The 18,074-nt window shown below is 42.3% G+C and overlaps 1 protein-coding gene across 1 annotated transcript in view; it reads left to right on the top strand.

Moving 5' to 3' along the window:
* The window catches only part of DNAH7 (dynein axonemal heavy chain 7), a 155,821-nt gene that overhangs the window by 83,222 nt on the left and 54,525 nt on the right, over positions 1-18,074 (top strand). The window contains exons 36-42 of the mRNA XM_077917415.1: positions 2,042-2,197; positions 6,046-6,214; positions 6,629-6,755; positions 7,628-7,847; positions 9,518-10,390; positions 12,062-12,291; positions 13,891-14,221. Of these exons, the coding sequence (XP_077773541.1) occupies positions 2,042-2,197; positions 6,046-6,214; positions 6,629-6,755; positions 7,628-7,847; positions 9,518-10,390; positions 12,062-12,291; positions 13,891-14,221 (2,106 nt within the window). The remainder of the gene's footprint in view (positions 1-2,041; positions 2,198-6,045; positions 6,215-6,628; positions 6,756-7,627; positions 7,848-9,517; positions 10,391-12,061; positions 12,292-13,890; positions 14,222-18,074) is intronic.

Here is an 18,074-nt window from a genome sequence, read left to right as displayed (position 1 = left end):
ACTCTTTAACGCGACTTTGATTTATTGCACTGATAAAATATTAGTAACGTGGGACCTAAAGTTAAGGGAAGGCAACAAAGCAATGCTGATGTGTTTAGCTGGAGAATGATCTCTCTCTCTCTCTCTCTCTCTCTCTCTCTCTCTCTCTGTCTCTCTGTCTCTCTCTCTCTCTCTCTCTCTCTCTCTCTCTCTCTCTCTCTCTGTGTGTGTGTGTGTGTGTGTGATTTAGAAAAATGGATGAAAGTGTACTAAATGCTTAAGCCAGGTCTTGAGAAGCCCACCTCTTATGTCTGGATTCTGTTCAGGGTTAGCACACCAGCTGCACTGGGTAGTTAGAAACAGTCCAAGTTTGGCCAAAGGGCCTGAAGCATGACTTAGCCACACTCCCTTTCTCTAAGAAATGTGTGTACATGCACTGGCAGGTATAAAGCCAAGGCTGGAATCGGTATTTGACAGTTGCGAGGTTTTATCATCCTGGTGGATGTTACATCGTATAAGTTAAAGGAGTCCTGGATGGTTAAGTCCAGTCGAATTCGACTATGGGGTGTGGCACTCATCTCCACTTTCATGCCAAGGGAGCTGCCGTTTGTCCGCAGACAGTTATCTGGGCCATGTGGCCAGCATGACTAAACCGCTTCTGGCGCAACAGGACACCATGATGAGTGCCAGAGCGCACGGAAACGCCATTTAGCTTCCCATCACAGTGGTGCCTATTTATCTACAGTGGTGCCTCGCAAGACGAAATTAATTCGTTCCACGAGTCTCTTCATCTTGCGTTTTTTCGTCTTGTGAAGCACGGCTATTAGCGGCTTAGCGGCTATTAGCGGCTTAGCGGCTTAGCAGCTATTAATGGCTTAGCGGCTTAGCAGCTATTTGCAGCTTAGCGGCTTAGTGGCTATCAACGGCTTAGCAGCTTAGCGGCTTAAAGAAAAAAGAAACAAACTCGCAAGAACTCGCAAGACGTTTCGTCTTGCGAAGCAAGCCCATAGGGAAATTCGTCTTGCGGAACGACTCAAAAAAACGGAAAACCCTTTCGTCTAGCGAGTTTTTTGTCTTGCGAGGCATTCGTCTTGCGGGGCACCACTGTACTTGCACTTTGACGTGCTTTCAAACTGCTAGGTTGGCAGGAGCTGGGACAAAGCAATGGGAGCTCACCCTGCCACAGGGATTCGAACTGCCGACCTTCTGATCGGCAAGCCCAAGAGGCTCAGTGGTTTAGACCACAGCGCCACCTGCGTCCCTACTATATGGTATAGCATGGTGAGCCAAGCATGGTAAAGTGCTCGTGGATCTCTCTGCAAATGTGGATCTTTATAAAGTTTAGTTTTAAGACCAGAAGAACTGTATCATAGCAGATATGTTCATGATGTACCAGCATCTCTTAAAGTAGACAGTGTGTTTATCCTTGTCATCTGCCATGAGGCAATAAAATGACGTTCTCTTTTCTGGCGATGCATAACTTGCCACTCTATCCCTGAGGTCTCATAGACTCCTTCAGTGATGGTTTAGTTTGTACACCTAGGAAGGTACTTCTTTTTTGAGAAACAGAAAATCTCTGGTGCTCTAGAAATGGCATAACAACATTTTAAAAAGTGGAATTTATGGTACAGGCAAAATGCAAAGTTATTTCCCCTGCCCTATCTTAAGAAGTTTGCTGGGGATAGAATGGGCCTTGGTTAGCTCAGGCATTTGGTAGTTTAACTTCCCCATTCATTTCGGTACGGGGAGTATCAGTGATGTATCACCTCGTATTCTTTAAAACCATGGGTCCTAAAAATTTGAATCACCCTGGTTTATTTCTGCAGGAACCTCATTAAGGCGCTGTGAATGTTAACGGCCGTGGATTCATTATTGCCTCATCATTTTATAAGCAGAATGGCTCACGAGCTGGATGTGGAAAAGCTTACTGCATTTAGACGACTGGCAATAAATACAAGGGGTGTGTGTGTGCCTTTTTGCTAGTAGGCTGTATAAGCTGTCAGATGTATATGCTCATGTGCCCCATTCTCTCTCTCCCCCTCCATTTCAACTATTTTTATAGGATTTTCTCTTAAACCGCTTACATAAGGATATCTACAAACCATTGCTCATTAACTTCTCAGCGCAGACTACAGCAGCTCAGACTCAGAACATCATTATGTCAAAGCTGGATAAAAGGAGAAAAGGAGTCTTTGGTCCCCCTCTTGGAAAAAGAATGGTAACTTTTAAAAAAAGCAAAACAAGACTTGTCACAACGCTCATGTCATATGTTTTTGCACCCAGCTACAGATACCTGAGGACAAAAATGAGTACATAATGTATTGGTTAGGGAGGGCAGAAGTCTTTGTGTATACAAGCAGGCATGGACAGGCATGTCCAAAGTCCGTTTCGGGGGCCTAATCTGGCCTGCCGGACAATTTAATCTGGCCCCCGTGGCAGTATATGTCTTGGGGTAAAATCAACAACTTTGCGGTTAAATTCTTTAAAAGCTCTCAACAACTTTGGTTGGCCCTCACGCATGTTCACTTCATCAAATCTAGCCCTCTTTGAAAAAAGTTTGGGCACCCCTGGCAGCAACAACGGTCATGACACTTTCCCTCCAAAGTGCTCCAGGTGACATACTTGCTTCTCCTCATTAATCGCTACAAAACCCCTGTGATGTAGCCTTGAGAGACAACGACTGGGCCAAGGGCAGCCAGGGAGCTTCATAGCCAAATAGGGATCTGAACCATAGCTGTCAAGCGTCCCTTATTTGGCTGGACAGTCCCTTATCCCAGCGCCGTGTCCCACTGCTGTCCCTTATTGATGATGTCCCTTAAATTTCCTGGGTTTCAAAGGAAGCAGCTCCTCTCCCTCCATCCCTGCCGGCCAGGGAGGAGGGAGGCTCCAACTGTGTTGTTTGGCTGCGTTACTCACCTAATAAGGAGTCTAAGAACGACTGGGGGGTGGAGCTTGCATGCCTTGCGCTGATCAAATCGGCCACGTTGCCTGGGGACTCGCCTTTGCTCAGCGCTTCCCCGCAGAGAGGTGACAGTGATTTTCCTTGAGGCTACGTTTGGCTGCTGGCTGGGCTTTCTGCCTTTGGCTCGGAGGGGCTCAGAAGTTGAACATACCTGTGCCCGCAAAATCCCTTATTTTGGCTGCTGATCCATTATTTTTGAGGCTGCTGGTCCCTTATTTTCAAATCTGTAAGTTGACAGCTATGATCTGAACGCTAGTTCAAGGCCAGCACTCTTGACCGCTACAGCCACACTGACTCATGCCACTTTCTCTTTAAAACATACCAAAGTGGGTACAGTGGTACCTCGTTTCTCAAACTTAATCCATTCCCGAAGTCCATTCCAAAACCAAAGCGTTCCAAAACCAAGGCGCGCTTTCCCATAGAAAGTAATGCAAAATGGATCAACACAAATTCTACTCATGTAAAAACACACTGATTCCCGGACCATCCGTGGGCTGCATTTAGAAGGCAATTGGGCCGGATCCGGCCCCCCGGCCTTAGTTTGCCTATCCATGATCTAGAAGCCTCCTTGGAAGTTTACAGAATGGTGCATCTCTTTCTTCCGCCTTGCTATTTTATTCCTTTTCCAATGTGCAACATCAACTTCTTTCCTTTATTTTTAACGTTCATAAAAGGGTGAAAAGTTTGCCTACCTATGATCTAGAACCTTTAGGGATATAGATATATATTGAGGGACATTATAACAACGGTATTCCCCTCTCCTGCAGCCTGTAATGGTGTCCTGGGGTGGGGAGCCTCTGACCCATGGACCTAACTTGGTCTGCTAGGCCTCCCCAGTTGGCTTGTGGCATGGTTTGGCTGAAACCACAGCTGCATGTCTTTCACATGATGGTTTCAGCTGCTAGACAGCACTGACGTTAGAACAGGCATAGGCAAACTCCAGATGTTTTGAGACTACAATTCCCATCATCCCTGACCACTGGTCCTGTTAGCTAGGGATGATGGGAGTTGCAGTCCCAAACATCTGGAGGGCTGAGTTTGCCTGTGCCTGCGTTAGAACCTGCAAGCAGCGGTTGTGAGATGTGTTGCTCAACACTATCCCATTTGTTTACTTCATGGGACTTTCTTCCAAGCTGTGCTTGGGAAGGAAGAATCACCTGAAGTCAGGTGATTGACAGGTGGGCAATCCTGCTGCCCCTGTCGAAGTAGCGGGGTGGGGTGGGGGTAGGGAGCTTGCTGGATCCAGTTCCCCACCACAGTGTACTCCATTTTACCAACTCAGGATTGTACTAAGGTTATTGAAATGGGAAGCTTAACTTATTGTACTTCAGATTTTCCGGCAGAGAAGCTAACTAACAGGTAATGGAGAGCAGGTAATTAAAAATATGTTGTGAACCACCCTGAGCTCTGGGGATGAAGGGCAGCATACGAATTAAACCAACCAACAAATCTTTGCCAATCCTCTAATAATTTAGAGTTTAAAGCTGCAATCCTATTATGCCCAATTACCCGGGGAAAGACCCATGAAACAAAAGTGGTGGGGTTGACACCACATCTGGCAGCATCTGTTGGCCAAGGACCTTGAAATAATAATAACAATAAAAATAACAGTAATTATTATTATTATTATTATTATTATTATTATTATTATTAATTATTTATTTATTTATTTATTTATTTATTTATTTATTTATTTATACCCTGCCTGTCTGCCTGGGTTTCCTCAGCCACTCAGGGCAGCTTCCAGTAGAATATTAAAAACATAATAAAACATCAAACATTAAAAATTTCCCTAGGCAGTGTCAATTAGTTTAAACTTAGCAAACTTCCTGCCATTAGCATGCAAAGAAACAACAGTGCAGGGAACTCAAACTCATACCTCCCCACCCCATCCCATGAGTATGTCTTGCAAGCTGAAAACAGTTCCTGGAAAAACTGCCTTGACAATAATGTTGCTTAACAAAGTACAATGAAAATGAAAATGGCACAATCAAGATATCATTTTTCAAAGTGGAGGAAAGGAGGGTGGGGAATCAGACTTGAAATTCAGCTGTTAATTGATCATTTAGACAGAGCTGGCAGGTAGAAATCTATTTGATCTGAAGCCTCTTCCCTCTTTTCTTAAGAGATGAGAAAGAGAGGAGGGGGTTGGTTGGGATTACTTAGGGGTAAGAAACCTCACCCAGGATATGCTGTGAATAGGGATGGGGAGAAATTCCAGTTTGCATTTAAGGACGGATGTTCCTAATTCACACTTCCCAAAAGAATATGTGACCTGAAACACAGCCATGATTCAAAAATCCGACTTCTTTGAATTTTGCACTGCAGTTCTCCAGCCAAGCCATGTGTGGCCAAATGCACACACTGGGTTAGAATGTGCATAAAATGCATTTGTTAGTGAAAATAAAATAAACAAAATGTATTGTATATGGGGAAATTGCTTTGCAGAAATGTGCATAGTAAGCAATATGTGTATATAGAAATTTGCATTAGAATGCTTTTGAATTTTCATGAGCACTGATTTTTTTTAGCTGCAGACTGGTGTGGAACTATGGAGAACTGAATGCAAAATTGTAAATATGAGAATCTGAAATTGACAGATTAGCCCATCTCTAGCTCAGAAGCGCTGTGGGTTAAACCACAGAGCCTAGGACTTGCTGATCAGAAGGTCGGTGGTTCGAATCCCCGCGACGGGATGAGCTCCCGTTGCTCGGCCCCTGCTCCTGCCAACCTAGCAGTTTGAAAGCACGTCAAAGTACAAGTAGATAAATAGGTACCGCTCCGGCGGGAAGGTAAACGGCATTTCGGTGTGCTGCTCTGGTTCGTCAGAAGCGGCTTAGTCATGCTGGCCACATGACCCGGAAGCTGTATGCTGGCTCCCTCGGCCAATAAAGTGAGATGAGCGCCGCAACCCCAGAGTCGGCCACGACTGGATCTAATGGTCAGGGGTCCCTTTACCTTTACCTAGCTCAGAAGCACATTTTTAATAATAATAATAATAATAATAATAATAATAATAATAGTAAGAAGTTCACTCTCTGTGTGCATAGGCATATGTGCAATGTACAGAATAAGTGTTGAAAAATAGTTTTTTTATTTGCCAGGTTGTATTTGTGGATGATGTCAATATGCCCGCAAGAGAAGTTTATGGGGCTCAGCCTCCTGTAGAGTTACTTCGTCAGTGGTTAGATCACTGGAACTGGTATGACCTGAAGGACTGCTCTGTAATTAAACTGGTGGATATTCAGATCATGTGTGCAATGGGGCCACCAGGTATGACCTTTTGAATTTATTTTGAAAGCTTTTCTTTTGGCGCTTTTGGAACACAGTTCTTTTTTTAAAAATCGTTTTTTATTTATACTTTTCAGATTTATACATTTCATAAGATTTGCAAACAATTTAACATTTCAAAATTTGAAATTTGACTTCCTTCCCCCTCTTTCTGTGGTTCCTTAAGTTTATTTTTTAATATCTTCCGCGTATCTAAATTCATTTGACTTCCTCATTTAATTATCTACTGTAAATATATACTCTTATAAAATTGCAGGTTTTGAAAACCTGTTTTTCACTTACTGTAATGGTTAGCAGAAGCTGATCCAAATTGGCTACTAAAAGCATTTCCATTGTTGAAGTTGCAGTTCATTGTAGTTCCTTTTTTATTATTATGATTGTGCTTTCTATTTGCAGGTGGAGGTCGAAACCCAATTACTCCTCGGTATTTGCGACATTTTAATACAGTTACCATCAATGAGTTTGATGATGCGTCAATGTATACAATTTTCTCCAGAATAGTTGATTGGCACCTCAGTATATGGTAAGTGAAGTTGAACTATTGTGGATTACGAAGCATACAGTATAATGTAAATATGGATATTGATGGTCTGCTAAGAACATCTTTCTATAACCTTATTTCTCATATATATATTTAACACTTTTGTCTTTTGCTCATTAAGTAAGTGTTCCTTTAGTAAGGTAAAGCCTTATCTCAAAAAAAAATAGAAGGGGGAAAAAGCACTCCTTTGCCTCCACCATTAAAAGGTAAAGGTAAAGGGACCCCTGACAGTTAAGTCCAGTCGCGAACGACTCTGGGATTGCGGCGCTCATTTTGCTTTACAGGCCGAGGGAGCTGGTGTTTGTCCACTCCGCAGATAGTTTTTCTGGATGATGTGGCCAGCATGACTAAGCCACTTCTGGTGAAACCAGAGCAGCGCACGGAAACACCATTTACCTTCCCGCCACAGAAGTACCTATTAATCTACTTGCACTTTTTGGCGTGCTTTTGAACTGCTAGGTTGGCAGGAGCTGGGACCGAGCAACGGGAGCTCACTCCGTCGCGGGGATTCGAACCGCCAACCTTTTGATCAGCAAGCCCTAGGCTCGGTGGTTTAGACCACAGCGCCACCCGCTTCCCTCCACCATTATCTCCTGACAATTAGTGGTAGGATCAGGACTTCCTCTCCCTTCTTAATAATTCCTCAATGGCTCATAGTGCTTCCCACTAGCAACAGCTTCACTACCACTTATATTTTTAGAAACCTCCGACGTATATTTACGGCTGTTATAGCCATCCTTGATTGGCAGCCCAAGGAGTTTAGCAAGTGCAGGAAAGTGCATTAAAGTTTATGTTTTGCTCGGTAGCATTGTACAGGTCATTTTATTTCTTGCGTTTTACATTTAAACCAACAGTTATAGCTTCCCTCCAGAATACGTTGAGCTGACAGCACAGATTGTAAACGGCACCATGACAGTATATAAAGAGGCTATGGAGAATCTGCTCCCGACTCCAACCAAATCACACTATTTGTTCAACTTGCGTGATTTCTCTCGGGTCATCCAAGGTGTTTGCCTGTCGAGACCCGAAACGACAGCATCTACAGGGACAATAAAACGCCTTTGGGTTCATGAGGTAAACTTTTTGTTGTCATTAGTCAATAACTGAAGGCTTTTGTCTTGATATGATGAAAAAGTATTTTCTTGTGAGGCAGTTCAATTATTTGATTTAGAACAGGCTTCCTCAACCTCGGCCCTCCAGATGTTTTCGGCCTACAACTCCCATGATCCCTAGCTAGCAGGACCAGTGGTCAGGGATGCTGGGAATTGTAGTCTCAAAACATCTGGAGGGCCGAGGTTGAAGAAGCCTGATTTAGAACATGGCTGTTCTTTCAGTTACTTAGTATTAGAAATTTTGTTAAATCCATACATTGCTGCTCTCTACAAGATACACAAAAGGCATAATGGAGTCAAGCCTGAGCGGTTTTCGGAAGATTTCTTTTTTTGGATTAGCTTTCAAGCAAGTCAACAGAGAGGTGGGGGCATCTAACTGTATTTTCAAGTGGGTGGCATTTCTTTAAATAGTTACCCACCTCAGCCCTTTAGGATGGATGGGGTGAAAATCTCAGTAGATAAACCTTTCTTTGGTATTTGATAAAACTTGTGTATCCATATTTCAGTATTGCTCTATTCCACCTTTGAGTGCGATACAAAGATTAATTTCTGGCTTTTGCTAAATAAACGACAAGTGCATAAAGTATAAATGAAGAGTTTATTTACTGGTTTGAAGTTAACTGAACTTGCATTTCCCCTGTGGAACTTTTAATGTGTAGATCTTAATTATTGTCCCCATCCTGCCAACCAGTAAATGTTTTGTTGATAGAAAAATGAATACCGTATTTTTCGCTCTATAACACGCACCTGACCATAACACGCACATCGTTTTTAGAGGAGGAAAACAAGGGGAAAAACATTCTGAATGAAACAGTGGATGTATCATTTTTGTGCTTCATGCTGTGGCCACAGACATGTGATCTGATGGTGAATTTGGGGTGACCCAATGCAAAGATCCTGAGGATCCATGTGGATCCATGCTTTTTAACCACATTTTAAGTGGGGAGGGAAGGAAAAACACAGAACGGACAAGGAGCACGAGAGGTCGTGTGCAGAGAAGCAGCTGGCTAAGAATGCAGGAGAGGGATATAACGGGAGGGAGAAAAGGAAGGCAAAAGTTTTCCCTCACCTACCCACCCAAGCCAGCCAGCGCGCTCTCTCTCTCTCCCTCCTGCATGTTTTCAGCAGCACCGGAGCACAGAGACGACACTCTGCTTTCCCCTCTGCTTGCCTGGAGGGGAGGGGCTTTCCCTGCTCTTTGTTCCGTTTGAGCAAACACAGCAAGGAAACAGAGAAGGGTGGGCAGTAAGACCCTGAGGCAGAATGCAGGAAAGCAGCCGCTTCCCCTTTTCAGGTTTCCCTTCTCCGAGACGCGCGATTTGATTTTTGCCTGATTTTTTTTTGCCTCCCCATTTGGCTCCAGGGACCACACATTCGCTCAATAACACACACAGACATTTCCCCTTCCTTTTTAGGAGAAAAAATCTGCGTGTTATAGAGCGAAAAATACGGTATTTTTTTTTTTTTTACCATATGAAACATAGTATTCACTTAAGTGTTAAGTTCTTCCTACACTCCTTTACAATATTAATTCTATTTACATATTGTACCTGAGGGAATTCCCATTCCATTTTCATGTTTGTGACTGGAATTGCCTCCATTAGAACAACCATATTGCCATTTGTCGTGCAGGTCCTTCGGGTGTATTACGACCGCTTAGTAGATAAAGCGGATCGATCCTGGCTCATCGGATGCATCCAAGAAGTAATGAAAAGCCAATTCGAAGAAGAGTTTGACGATCTTTTCGAGAGACTGGACTTTGATGGCGATGGTTTGGTGGGTGAAGATGATTTGCGAAGCCTGATGTTCTGCGATTTCCATGATCCTAAAAGGGATGATACAAACTACAGAGAGGTCTTGGACGTGGACCATTTGAGGGTGGTTGTAGAGGGCCATTTGGACGAATACAACCAAATGAGCAAGAAACCCATGCAGCTGGTCTTATTCCGATTTGCCATAGAACACGTTTGCAGAATTTCCCGTATTCTAAAGCAGCCTCGTAGCCACGCGCTTCTGGTTGGTGTCGGAGGAAGTGGGCGCCAGTCCCTGACCCGTTTGGCTGCATATATGTCAGACTACACGCCTTTCCAGGTTGAAATATCCAAGAGTTACGGGACCAATGAATGGCATGAGGACCTAAAAGTCATCCTAAGGAGATCTACCGAAGGAGAGATGCAAGGGGTTTTCCTCTTCACCGATAGCCAGATAAAAAGGGAGTCGTTCTTGGAAGACATCAACAACTTGCTGAATGCCGGAGAGGTACCAAACCTCTTTGCAGTCGACGAGAAGCAGGAAATTTGTGAAAAGATGCGTCAGATAGACCGCCAGCGTGATAGAACGAAGCAGACGGACGGGAGCCCCATTGCCCTTTTTAACATGTTCATTGACCGCTGCCGAGACCAGTTGCACGTTGTCTTAGCCATGAGTCCCATTGGAGATGCATTCCGTAATCGTCTTAGAAAGTTTCCGGCGCTTGTTAACTGCTGCACTATTGATTGGTTTCAGGTAGGGGCCTTTTGGAATATGCACATTCTGTGATGCAAGCTTCATCATGAGTACATTGTGAGAAGCAGCATCTCTTTAACGTTTCTTTTTAACTTGACAATATTAGAGCCTGGAATTCCACTTGATGTGATAGTTTGCTATGTGCAGTAATTTTTAGATGGAGGAATAGGCAAACCTGTAGTCCCCTGGATGCATTCTGAACGTACAGATGTTGGAGATTTCCTATGAAAACAGAAATGGGAATGGAAATCTGGATGTTTGCTTATTTGTCCCCATATATGGAATGGGCATCATTCCAATAACTATGATCAGAATTTACTGTTGCCGTTGCTTTCGGCCTGCAAACAATACATAGCTGTCCTCAACACACACAGAGACCACCCATTTACACTGCATTCTCTGTATATTGAAATGAATTTGTATTTGTAGAATTTGTACTGTTAAAATGAAAAGGGGTCAAACCATCGCAAGAGGTGTTGAAATTTTGGGAGATTGGTTAGTTACAATAGAATGGTCTCAGGGGTGTGGGGTGCACATTTTTTATGTTTATTTATTTATTATTATTAATTTGTCAAAAAACAAAATGAGTTGGGTGGAAGAGTGTATTGACAATGCAATTAACAAAAATTCTGTACATTGTGGAATTAATAATGTGAATTTTGTAGGTCATGGAATTTAGCTATAGCAGACAGTGGGAAGAATAATAAGCCTGTAGGCTTCCTTGCTTGTGGCCAATACACACACAGCTTTATTGTGGTCTATAGACCCAAAATACACAGTACAACAACAATAAATAATAATCAACAGTTATTAAGGTGTAGAATCAGCCTTGCTAGCCAACAGAGGAGCTCTCTCTTTTGTATATAATTTTTATTGAGTTTTCTGTTTTACAATTTTAAATACTCATTTTACATCCTTAAGATATCAATGACTTCCCTTCTTCCTTTTCCATGGTTCATTTTGCATATCATAAATCCCGGCACATTTTACATAAACTAAACCATTAATACATCCATCAAAACTTGTTTACACTGTTGAATTTATCGTAGTGCTGCCAGCGTTTTCAGGTTTACACAATTTCCCCCCATATATTCGATAAACATTTTCCAATCTTCTTTAAACGTACATTCTTCTTGTTTTCTTATTCTATATGTTAAGTCCGCAAGCTGCGCATATTCCATCTCAGTGGAAGGGTTATATTAAGCAATATGTTTGAATGTTGAATGTGTAAATGTATGTCTAGAGAAATTGGATAAAACAGAAACCATTAGATGTACTGCTGGGTAATTAAGAATGGTTGTTTTTTTTTTAACTGCATTATTCTTCCCACTGTCTGCTATAGCTAAATTCCATGACCTACAAAATTCACATTATTAATTCCACAATGTACAGAATTTTTGTTAATTGCATTGTCAATACACTCTTCCACCCAATTCATTTTGTTTTTTGTTTTTGACAAATTAATAATAATAAATAAATAAACATAAAAAATGTGCACCCCATACCCCTGAGACCATTCTATTGTAACTATCTAACGCTGTTCTTCCTTAGTTGGGACCTTGCTCGTTTTCCATTTTGGGGCTAACGAAACACCGCAGCGGAAGCATTCTTTATGCAATATCTTGTTTCCATGATAAGAGTAAATTATTTGCTCCTCTTCCTTAAATTTAGTCGTGGCCTTCGGACGCGTTGCAGGCTGTTGCTACTCGCTCCCTAGAAGATATCGAAATGTCAGAGGAAACCCGAGACGGCTGCATCGATATGTGTCAAAAATTTCATACTACTACCATTAATTTGTCTGAATCATTCTTTAACGAACTCCAGAGACACAACTATGTAACACCTACTTCATACCTAGAGTTGATTTCTACATTCAAATCTCTGTTGGAAAAGAATAGGGCGTAAGTTATTAATATAAAAATTTGATATGAGAAATAGCCTTGCATTCCCCGCTCCCAGCCCCTGCCTGCGCTTCCAGCCCCATATAACAGATTGAGTATAGCATGCACAAAAGGCGAGTTGTTCTCATTATTCCCTACTTGGACATATAACGTATAGCGTCTCTACTCCCATCGTTCAGCCCAGACACTGAGGTCCAGCGCTGAGGGCCTTCTGGTGGTTCCCTCACTGCGAGAAGCGAAGTTACAGGGAACCAGGCAGAGGGCCTTTTCGGTAGTGGTACCTGCCCTGTGGAACGCCTCCCATCAGATGTCAAGGAAATAAACAACTATCTGACTTTTAGAAGACATCTGAAGGCAGCCCTGTTTAGGGAAGTTTTAAATGTTTGATGTTTTATCTTGTTTTTAAAAATTCTGTTGGGAGCTGCCCAGAGTGGCTGGGGAAACACAGCCAGATGGGCAGGGTATAAATAATAAAATTATTATTATTATCATTATTATTATTATTGGCATGTAGGGTGTTAGACCAGGTGTGCAATTTTTCTCACTTGGTCACCCTTCATGAGTAAGGATTTCCTGTAGATGACCAGGCAAAGAAGCTTTTGTAATTAATAAACAAACAAACAAACCTAAGAGTTTTGACCCTTTTCTTTCTTCTCTTAAGACAGGCATAGGCAAACTCAGGCCTCCAGATGTTTTGGGACTACAACTCCCATCATCTCTAACAGGACCAGTGGTCAGGGATGATGGGAATTGTAGTCTCAAAACATCTGGAGGGCCGAATTTCCCTATGCCTGTCTTAAGGTGTTGATGCTTCCCAAATGACGAGCATAGACCTGTATTGATAGCAGGCTAATAAAAATATTGCAGCTGGTGACTTTCGTCTCTTTGCAAGATAGTGTCTGCTTTTCTGAGCTGTTAGAAACTTTTCCCCCACTTTTAGTTTTTTTTATATAATTGAGTTTGTTGTAAGGTGTTTGTATTTATTTGTGCGCTTAACCACCCATTCATTTATTTAGCTTGCACTGGCTTTCCCAGTGCTCAAAGCAGCTTACAAAGCCTGCCAAAATGAGCAGCTGAGATGACATGCTGTGCCCCATCTACATTTGAAAGACTTACATTTCCTGACTCCTGGGGAGGTTCTCTAGGACTTGAAAAAGTGTAGATACACAGAGCCCAGGGCCCAATCCTCCAAAATGTAGGCAACGCAAAGGTTAAAACAGGGAGAGTCTGTCTTTGAATTACCGTACCTTAATCCTAGGCTAGGAATGGTTTTATAGGTAAACACCAGCACCTCAAATTGGATTTGTGGCCTTGTCAGGGGAAAGTGAGTTTTAAAAAAGGGTAAAGTAATATTTATCTAAAAGTAGGTTGCTGGCTACCTTGGAGTGTAATCTTAAAATATGTGAAATAAATAGATCTTTGAGTTAATAAGGTTAATAAGGTTATGAAATTGAGTCAGGCTTTAAAAACCCAAGAAGATTGATAGTTGGTTACTGGAAGGGGAAATGGAATCAGATGTGCATTCAGCCAAAGGGGCTGCTTTCGGATTAACTTGACAACACTTGTTGCCGGTGTGAACATCTCCTGAATTGCTTCCAGGCAGGTGATGAAAATGAAGAAAAGGTACGAAGTTGGCTTGCAGAAACTGGACTCGGCGGCAGCCCAGGTGGCCACGATGCAGGTGGAGCTGGAAGCCCTGCAGCCCCAGCTCAGGGTAGCCAGCAAGCAGGTGGACGAGATGATGCTCGTGATTGAGAAGGAGTCCCTGGAAGTTGCCAAAACGGAAAAAATAGTGAAAGCCGATGAAATTGTGGCTAACGAGCAAGCCATGGCTGCCAAAGCGATCAAAGATGAGTGCGATGCTGATTTGGCCGAAGCCTTGCCAATCCTGGAAAGCGCCCTGGCTGCTCTTGACACTTTGACTGCTCAGGTATGGCCTTCAGGATATATAAAGGGATGTGTGTGTGTGTGTATAATACACACACACACACACACACACACACACACATATATGTGTGTGTGTGTGTATATATATGTATTATATATATATGTATATATGTGTGTGTGTGTGTATATGTGTGTGTCTGTATGTGTGTGTATATATATATATATATGTGTGTGTGTGTGTGTGTGTGTATGTATAGTGGTGCCCCGCAAGACGAATGCCTCGCAAGACGGAAAACCCGCTAGACGAAAGGGTTTTCCGTTTTTAAGTTGCTTCGCAAGAGAGAGACATAGGGTTGCCATATTTTGAAGAGCAAAAAGGGGGACACATTTGCCAATTTCTACTTTTTAAAAAATCATTCTATTATTTATATTTTATACATTTACATTTTATACATTCCTTTTTAAATTTATTTTTTACGAAGTAATAATAATAAATAAATAAGAATAAAAATGTGCACCCTGAGACCATTCCATTGTAACTATCTAACCTCCCAAAATTTCAACACCTCTTGTGATGGTTTGACCCCTTTCTGTTTTAACAGTACATATTCTACGAACACCCTCCATATCTCCTCAAAATCATTTCTCCTGCGTATTCCCCGTCTTACCTTAATAGCTCATGTTAATTTGTCATTAATAGCTATATCCCATACCTGTTTATACCATTCTTCCAATTTATATTCTGCTTGCCCCTTCCACTTCCTAGCTATAATAATTTGTTCAGCTGCCAATAAATTTGTGAGCAAGTCCTTCCTAGGCTGCGAACCTTCAACCCCACTGGAAATTGATGATAATGCTACCTCTGGACTTTTGATCAGCTTTAACCCAGTGATTTCTGTTATCTCCTTAAATGCCACCAACTTCTACTTTTAACTATGGATCGCTATGACAATGCTCATTTTACATACCCATGAAAAAGAGGACATGTCCTGGAAAAAGAGGGCATATGGCAACCCAGAGAGAGAGAGAGAGAGAGAGAGAGAGAGAGAGACTTCTTGGTTGTGTGTTCTGAATATATACAACGTTCTGAATATATGCAACATATATACAACAGCATTTTAGGATTTGTTTTCAGATTGCTGAATCATATAGCTAGGAGTTTTAGAAAGCAATACTGTAATGTATTTTGTTTTTGTTTTTTTTGAAATAATATTAATTGGAGTTTCAAATAATACAAAAAACAAAAAGAAAAAGAACAAGAAAAAAACAAACAAAAGAAAAAAAATCATCCTTTACAATCCCAATTTCAATAACTTTTTTCCGCAACTTCCCCTCACCTCCCCTTCTTGTATTCCATGTCCAAATATTTATCCAACAAGTTCTTATCCCTAAATTTTTAACCTTAATTTGTTATTATATTTATATATTTTATTTTTAACCTTAATTTGTTATTATATTTAATAATTCAATTTATATATCAACTTTTAACTTATATACCTCAATCGTTTATATTTAAAAACTTTTTCTAAGGTCGACCCAGTTTCCCTTCCACGAATTCCCCATTCTTATACTAATAACAACACAAAATTAAAAAAAGAATAGAAAAAATCAAACACCCTTTGGATTTCCAAACCCCACCCTCCCTTCCCCAGTTTCGATCTCAGAACCATTGTCCATTAGTCCATCTACTATCAGCCTGGCAACCTCACGTCCGAGGCCCTTAAGTCTCTCTCCATCCCTCTCTGCCGGTTTCTTTGAAAGTCCTTTATATTTAACACCAAGTCTCGGAGGGGCACTATCCTTATAATGTCCATGTTCCTTCCAGCCAGACCTCCATGTTTAAAGGTGGAGCTCAAATCTTGTTTCTTGATCCTTTTAAGTCCAAATGTCCCAAGAGCTCCAGCTTCCACCTTGATCGAATTTATAGTCCATAGATCTTCAGATCCCCACAAAAGGAGATCTTTCCATTCCTCGTTTCTAAGTTCAAACCAAATTTTCCTCATCCAGTCCTTATTTTCTTTTATAACCATCTTGACAGGCCTCCGGCTCCCATTTGCCTTCTGCAGCATTGCAGCCCCTCCTTTCTGCTCCTCCTGTTCAGTGTATATCTCTTCCTCCACTTTCTCAGTTTTCTCTAGTTTCTTTTCTTGTTCAGCTGCCTGGGTTTTGTACATCAAGTCCTTTTCCAACTCAGTAGATACATTTGCTGTTGACTTCAAAGTTATGGCACTTGTAGACAAAACATGACCTTGCTCATACATCCTTCACAACTTTCCCATGAGAAAAGCAACCTCGTCCAGGTCAGCTAGTATTTTCCGACCTATTTCCATTCTTGTAATGTCCCTGAACCCCCTCTAGAGGGATTCTGGTTATTTAGTATTCCTTTCACTTCCAACCCAAAAGTCAAGTTAATTTGTTTCAGTCCTTCTTTATTTTCAACAACTTGTAGCTATATTGTATCTAATGTAACCGGCAAAAACATCAGAAATAAAATTTTCTATTTTTTCCGACTTTGACAGCTAATTCGACAGCTGTCAAAATCTTCTGTGTCTCCTCAGCAGACTCCTCTCGCGGATCACTCCCGGTCCCGGGGGGGGGGGGGTGGCACTTTAATCAGAAAGTTAGCTCTTATCCTCCAGCACAATTACTTATACTTTCAATCTGTGCAATTAATAACTTTTATCCAAAAAAAAAAAAAGGGCTCTTCTCTCGACCTTAGTTGTCAAATCCTTGCTTTAAAATGTTTACAATGGCGGGGAGACGGACTTCCTCTTTGCACCTCCCCCGCTCGTACCGAATCCACAAAAGAAAAGTTTTTAGTCCAATTTCCAAATTACTCACGGGTTTTTGTTTTTAGTTTTTAATCCCAATTTTCAGAAGAAGTCAGCGCTCTCCGACGAATGGCATGCGGCTTCGCTCAGCAGGGGAAGCAGTAGACAGCACCGCGCCGCTCCCCATCCCCCGCTCCGTAGCCTTTAAAAAGGCTCCTTCACGGGTCGGGAGGGCGCAAACGGTGCCCGCCGAGTCATCAGGTCCACGGGCATCCGCGCCCATGGTTTTTGAGGGTCCCCGCGTCGCCGGCGCGGCAGAACCCGACCCCTGTCGAGCAGATTCCCTCTGGAGCTCGGAGGGAATCTGCCATTCGGCGATGGCGCCAACCCGGAAGTCTCTACTGTAATGTATTTTGAAAATAATAAGATACAGTCAGGGGTGCCAACTTGAATAAAATATTGGGGGGGGGGAGGTAAGCCCTTCCCCGCCTAATTGACCCAAAGGGATTTCGGCCCCTAGGATTTGGCTACTATGGCTGCAATATCAGCTTTGAAAAGAAATATTTAAAGGAAGGAAAGGTATGTTGTTGATTTGTCAGTCTAACTGTGACAGTTCCACATTTTGGAATCTATCTTGATGCAGACAGAACGATACCAGATGCTGTCGGAAGAAGCTGTGGGGAACAATTTGTGATTGTACTGTAGGTACTTGTAGTATTCCTTTGTTTTGCAATGGCCATTTTGCCTCAGACAAAATGGCTCAGATAGGTTTTTGGTGTATATTAGAAAAAGCTTCCCTAAACTTAACATTTGTGCAACATGTAGATCAGGGGTAGGGAACCGAAGGCCCGGGGGCCGGATGCGGCCCAATCGCCTTCTAAATCCGGCCCGCGGACGGTCCGGGAATCAGTGTGTTTTTACAAGAGTAGAATGCGTCCTTTTATTTAAAATGCATCTCTGCGTTATTTGTGGGGCCTGCCTGGTGTTTTTACATGAGTACAGTGGTGCCTCGCAAGTTGAAAATAATCCGTTCCGCGAGTCTCTTTGTCTAGCGGTTTTTTCGTCTTGCGAAGCAACCCGCTTAGCGGATTAGCGCTATTGGCGGTTTAGCGGCTTAGCGGCTAT

This window comes from Podarcis muralis, chromosome 1 (genome assembly GCF_964188315.1).
Source record: "Podarcis muralis chromosome 1, rPodMur119.hap1.1, whole genome shotgun sequence".
Lineage (NCBI taxonomy): Eukaryota > Metazoa > Chordata > Lepidosauria > Squamata > Lacertidae > Podarcis > Podarcis muralis.
This window is presented reverse-complemented; position numbering and strand designations above follow the sequence as displayed.